We start from the raw sequence: 6,185 nt of genomic DNA, 5'->3' as shown, positions 1-6,185 counted from the left end.
GCAAAAATATAGAATAAAAGTCATTCAAAACTATATCATAAAGTTGGCAATTATCCCAAACTGATTAAACATCCACTGTAGCCCACATTTCCAAAGTTAGTATACTCAGGAGTTTATTACACAGGGAGTTAGTAAGAGCAATGCTTTATACTGTAACTGGCGTTGGCGATGAAAATTCTTGGAAAGTTCCCATTTTAAGCACAGATATAGTTGAAAATTGTTGCCCCTTCTAAAGTCGAGAAGCGATGAGATTAGGGCCGTGTTCAGCAGAGCTTAGCGCTGAGTCACCGCTGTTGGCTGTGTTCTACTGAACGGGATTTTGTTTTTGGATTTTGACGTCACCAAAGAGAATATAAGGGAGGAGTGGAACCTCCCCCGCTCCACAAGCGTAAATGGTTATGTTACGCCTAAATTATACTAGCGGTACGAGGGAGTTTCCGGCTCAGTCGCGCCACCTACATACCATTTAATGTCTCAAACGGAAATGCCTCGGTACTGCGCATTGAAGATGCGCGGTAGAAAAGAGTGACAAGTTTTGCCCCATTTTCCACTCCTCCCCTATATTCTCTTTGACGTCACGCTAGAAAATAGTCGGTTTTTTGGATAGCGTGACGTAAAACGCGTAGTTCTCAGTTTGGCGAAAAAAAAACATGGAGAAATTATTACAAATAGCTCTTGCTGATTCTGTTGGGACTACCTACGCAAGAATTTTAAGAGATATGTTAGTCTTTCTAATTTTAATTATTAAAGAACGTTTTTCTAATTTATCTCTATAAATATGTATCATACCAGTTTTGTTAAGCCTTGGTACCTTGCACGCTTTATTGCGCTACCCTAATTATGAAAACACCGATGACTGGGGAAAAGCGTTCAGCAAAGCTATGACGACAAAGCTCACGGGTAAAAGTTCCCAAAATCCGCTGTTTTGCTTAGTGTGCTCTGCTGAATGCAGCTTAGAGAGGGGATTTTTTTTTTAAAGCGTATTGGCGTCGTCATAACTGTACGACTCTGGATCTCGAAAAAATTACGACGCCCTGATTAGCAAGTGGAATTTTAATTTCAATTTTCTTTTATTAACTTATTTTTTATTTATTACTTTTTTTTCGGACAAGAATTAAAAATTCCGCCTTAGAGCGCTACTATCGCAGAAATGGAAACTTTCATCTTCAATGCCAAGCTGGAACAGATGCCTAATGTGAACTTCGGTGTGAATTATAAGCTTCTGATATGCTCTATAGGAAATATGAAGGCCTTCCTATGTCACGATTTTTGAATTATCAAATATGTCAGTTTTACCGAAAACGGATTAATGTAAGAACTTTGATCCTAGCTAATTCCCTACTCATCCTCGACTACTTTGTATAACTTGATGGGAGTGGCTTATGATTTGAAAACTCGTGCTCGCCATCTATCGGTCTTATTCTATTATATTTAGGGCTTTAAATATAAATACTGCATAAGGCAAGTAAATAATATTTATAACTTATAATTGTACTACAATAATAATTTTAGTACAAAGAAAAAAAACCAGATACTTAAAGGGAGGGTGAAGTGGGAAATCAAATGATTTTTTATCGATTCTTCTACTAATTGTATGTCCATTCTGCATAGTGTAACCACTGCCTTCTCTAATACAACAGAAGTATTTTTATTTAACATTTTGAATTTGCGCTTAGTAACCGTTAGATGGCTCTTTTCTGGGGAGAATTTTCGCGATGACGAAAGTAAATTCGTACTGCGCAGTCTCGCATGACGTCACTTCTTTCGCTTATGGCAGACCAGGGTGGGAAATAAGGGTTTTTTTAAACTGGACTAAATAACATGGTCCATTTCACAAGGGCACGCCGTCTGCTAAACTAGAGAAGTGGATAATTAAACTATTAGAGTTAATGTTTGAACTCTAGTTACCCTTGAATTATCTTAGTGGTCCCGAGGACCATTGACCCCCTCCTGTTTAATTTTTAAACTGGACCAGGCAATTTTTAAACTGGTCATTTGCCCTGTGCCACCGCCTTATTTCCCACGCTGTGGCGGACTATGGGTGCAATTCGTCGTTAAAATGATACTTAGGTATGTATGATTGTATTTTTCGTCAAATTCAGTTAAATCTGAAGCCCAACTACAATGAATAGATCAATGTGTTTGGATCGTGTCTCTCAACCTAGAACCAATGCAAAAACTTTTAAGTTTAATACATTTGCTAGATCAATAGAGACGAACATTTTAATTGATGTTGCAGATTTTGTGAAGGAAGCAATGCACTTCATTGATGATACTTGTACATATCATTCAACCATATTTCCGATTCGCGAAGGCTTTAAAATATGACTGTGATACATATTTGGCATTAATGAAACTACTGTTAACAAAGTTTATAAGACCATTGTTAGACAACTATGCAAAAGATTTAACAGATCGCAAAGAATCGTACAAAAAGTTCAAGAACAAATTTCTCCCATGAAAAACTCTAAAGATGTAAATACATTTTACCCACACTGTGATACATGCCTTTTTATATTGTCGTTTGAATTTTTATGTGTCTTTTTATTTAAGTCAGCTTCTATATTATCCTCAATACCTTTACTTTAACCGTTGTCTTGCAAACTTTCAAAAATTTCCCCTAGTTTTGAATTTGCCGCCAGTTTAAAACCCCAGAAAAGCGACATCTAGCGCCATTTATGAAATACTAACTGCCACCCCCTTTTTTCGTATTGCATGGCCTAGTATTTGAGATGGCAGTGGTGTAACATCCAGGAAATATCTCCGAATGATTTTAAAATTCAAATTAGGTTCAGATTTTATGGATAATTTGAAATAAGGACCTCCGACCTAAAACCATTAAACACAGATGGACTAGAATGATAAGCTAAAACCCCTATCTTTAAACTTCAGCGCGTGTTGTCGCCCCTAGCGGGAGAGTCCCGAAACTTTTCAAGGCATAGATCTTGTGACCTTTATTATGTCGTCTGCTCTGTTGAATTTTTATGATTGTACGGTCTAGGTACGGTTAGGGTTTTCCTCTCCGCTTTTTAGCCACATCGTTTGATGTACATCTAACGATGGGGGTATTAGTTTGGCTTGGTCTGAAGAAGATGGTGATGATGAAGTATCGTTCGTCTTTTAAAGGGAGAATGAAAAAGGGATTTTTGATTTTCAAAGGGTGGAGATTATGATTTGTCTATAACAGTGCAATGCGAATGTACAACGCACATGTTAATGAACGCACTTAGAGTGAAAAGGGATAAATTGTGTTAAGGTGATATTTTTCATTAATTGGCGATTTTAAAGGGGAGAGGCTTATGATATATCTCTAACAGTACAATGCGGAAGCACTGTGAAAATATTAAGGAACAAAGAGATCTATAGTCTCTTATGAACACACAAATTTATCATATTGCCTTACCTAAATCGAGAAATTTCATTCTCTCTTTAAAATTTCTCATACTTTAAGCCATGACTTTTCTAAGAATCAGAACTATCTATACAATAAAAAGTTCGGGGTTTACACAAAGAAAGAACTCAAGTTGGGTGTTTTACCGAATTCTTTCTCTTTCAAACGCTTCTGGGCATAAGTTGGAATATTACAATTACGGCATAAGTAATTTATACCAAAAGCGCATAGATAACCAGAAAGTGAAGAACGAGAAGCCTAAACCGCAACGTGAAAAATGAGTTCCCCCATAGTCGATTCAAGATTTCCGTCCCCCTTACAGAGCGACGGGAAGAGTTGGTCTTATGCCGCCGCGGAGAGTTACTTTCGCGTAGTTTTACACAAGGTACATGCGTAAGTTGGTTCGAAAAAATAGTGCACTTATTTCCTTATCTTCATGTCGTCTGCTATAGTTTAATTCCTAGGCTTAATATAATCTAGTCATTTAGGTTGTCGGGAATCGGCACAGTTGTCAAAATGTCAGATTTGAATTTAGCAAACATTTTAGAAAGTTACGAAAAGGATGACTTTTTCCTGATTGATAAAGACGGAAAACTTAAAGGTGCAATAGAATGCATGAAAAACAATGGCAGTTTAAAAGAAATATTCGAAGTTATGTGTAGCCAGTATGATTTGTTGAAATCAAAATATAAAAAAGAACAATGTGGGTATTCCTCGTTTTTGTTTCCTTGGAACAACTGGGTACATGATATATTGTTCCAAAATGATAAGCCTCACCCAGTTATTGTGTGCCACGAAGAATTTAAATCAGAACTTTCCAAGGTAATCCATTGGTTTGCCTGGAAAGTACTAGATGCCAAAGCTAAGGTTTCTAGAGAAACTGATATTGAAATGAGCCTAAAAGTTGATAATCAGCAAAAGCTCGAAAGAAGTTACGATTTAAACATACCAAACTCTCCAGCCAAAAAATGTAAAATCAGACACCTCCAAACTGATAGGCATACTCAATGAATAGACTGGTTGGGGGTGCCATGGGTGAAATATGGTCCATAAATAAAGCTGGCATGCAAATTACTAGGAGGCTGAAAAAAGGGAAAAAACTTTTAACTGCAAAACAAAGGGTTGAGGCCCACACTTTATATCAAATCAGCCTTTCACTGCGCAACCGTGATCTCTTTAAAGAAGACATCCCACCAGCCATAGATGCGATAAACAAAGGTGGTTTATTTGTCGCTGATGTGAGTCTAATTCCTTACGTCAACAAGATATGCAAAATCGTGGTTGACGAATACCGAAAGTGGAGGCTCAGCGCTTATCCATCTAGAGTTATAAGTAATTTTCTCTTAACCATAGCGCTTTATTTTTGTCTATTTGGACTTAATCCTATAATTTTTACAGATGAAATAACAGCAATTGTCAAAAATAACCAATCGTTAAAGCAACAATTTCATTCTGCTGTGTCAAATATACCAGAAATTATTGAGCATGAATTTCAAAATGCCGATTTGGAAAAATACAGGGTTATTTTCCAAAGAAAAATAACTCATGCCAAAGTTGCGGATTTAATTAGAGCCGCAGCAAGAAGAAGAAATGAATTAAAAGGGAGACGAAGAGTTGGAGGACAAACATTACGTTGTATGCTGTATGGAATGAAATCGGGAAAAATAAAAGCAGCTAAAACCAAAGCTAAAACAGATAAATTTCTAAAATCCTTGAACGAAACCCAGAAGAGGCAATTGCAGCAGGCTAATATCGCAGTTCCACAATCAGAAATTCGTGAACAGGATCCATCAACATCATCAGCTCATAACCCACTTCCACAATTGGCAACGTCACCTATTCAAGTTTCAAAACGAGGCAGACAGATCCGAACAAGAATTTGCGACGATTTTCAATACGATTAGAGGACGGTATGATTTTGACGATCACAAGTTTACAACTAATTCAAACATGAAGAAATTGGTTAATGATATTTCCTGTTTTGTGATAACAAGTTCCTATATTAAAACAAGACTGATTATTTCAAATTAAAATGAATTTGTTCAAATTGTTCCGAAGTTCCTATATGTGATATCTCATAACAAAACTGTGATTATTTCAAATTTAAATTCGTCAATATAAGATTTCATTTGTTAAAAGTTTAATTAAGTTCTTATCTGAAAACAAATCTGTCAAAACTGTGATTATTTGAAATTGTAAATGGTCAATATGAAATGTTTTTGCTTCAATTGGTAACTTTTATTGATTTTATTTATACGCTAAATTTATTTATTGCAAATATCTAATCCTACTTTACGATACGATGCCTCGGCATTCTGGGATGTCTTTGTACACCCTTTAATCAACAGAGATCTTCTGGCACTACTATAATTTATGCTTGTGAATTTTCCAGCGGCTACGTACTTCATTTGGCTGAACAATGTCTCCACTGCAGAGCCACTGATCCGAACTGGGTAAACATAACGTCCTGGGTCAGTAGTGGTAAAGTCTTCAATGTAGTCTATAAATCCATAAACTGCAACTCGAAGAAGCTCCCAAGTTTGCCAAGCCAGAAATTTGGGATTCTTCGTCATCGATACATTTGTATCTTCCTTAATTCTTTCAGTGGCCCAATCTTCAAAGAACTTCATGCCCATTATCATGGATTTTACAGGATCCGAGTTTACGCCATAAACAGGATTATGGGAAAGTAAACCCTCTTCAAAGATGTTATGGCAGGCTTTTAGGTAGTTGAAGCAGGCCATTACTTCCGGTCGATCAACAGGCGGTGCTTCATACATAGGGTTTGCGTAGT

General features: G+C 36.7%; 1 protein-coding gene across 1 annotated transcript; it reads left to right on the top strand.

Annotated features, from left to right (window-relative positions):
• The first annotated feature begins 4,398 nt into the window (after window positions 1-4,398).
• On the top strand, window positions 4,399-5,295 carry LOC149616643 (uncharacterized). Its single transcript, XM_089856192.1, has 2 exons — window positions 4,399-4,723; window positions 4,790-5,295. Exons 1-2 carry the CDS (start codon window positions 4,399-4,401, stop codon window positions 5,293-5,295), a joined length of 831 nt encoding a protein of 276 aa, XP_089712318.1.
• Window positions 5,296-6,185: the final 890 nt, after the last annotated feature.

The sequence above is a fragment of the Phalangium opilio genome, unplaced genomic scaffold, assembly GCF_054372755.1.
Source record: "Phalangium opilio isolate 3A_F unplaced genomic scaffold, DU_Popi_V2 ptg000217l_1, whole genome shotgun sequence".
In the NCBI taxonomy this organism is placed as follows: domain Eukaryota; kingdom Metazoa; phylum Arthropoda; class Arachnida; order Opiliones; family Phalangiidae; genus Phalangium; species Phalangium opilio.
The sequence above is the reverse complement of the archived record's forward strand: the minus strand, read 5'-3'. Positions and strand labels throughout refer to the sequence as shown.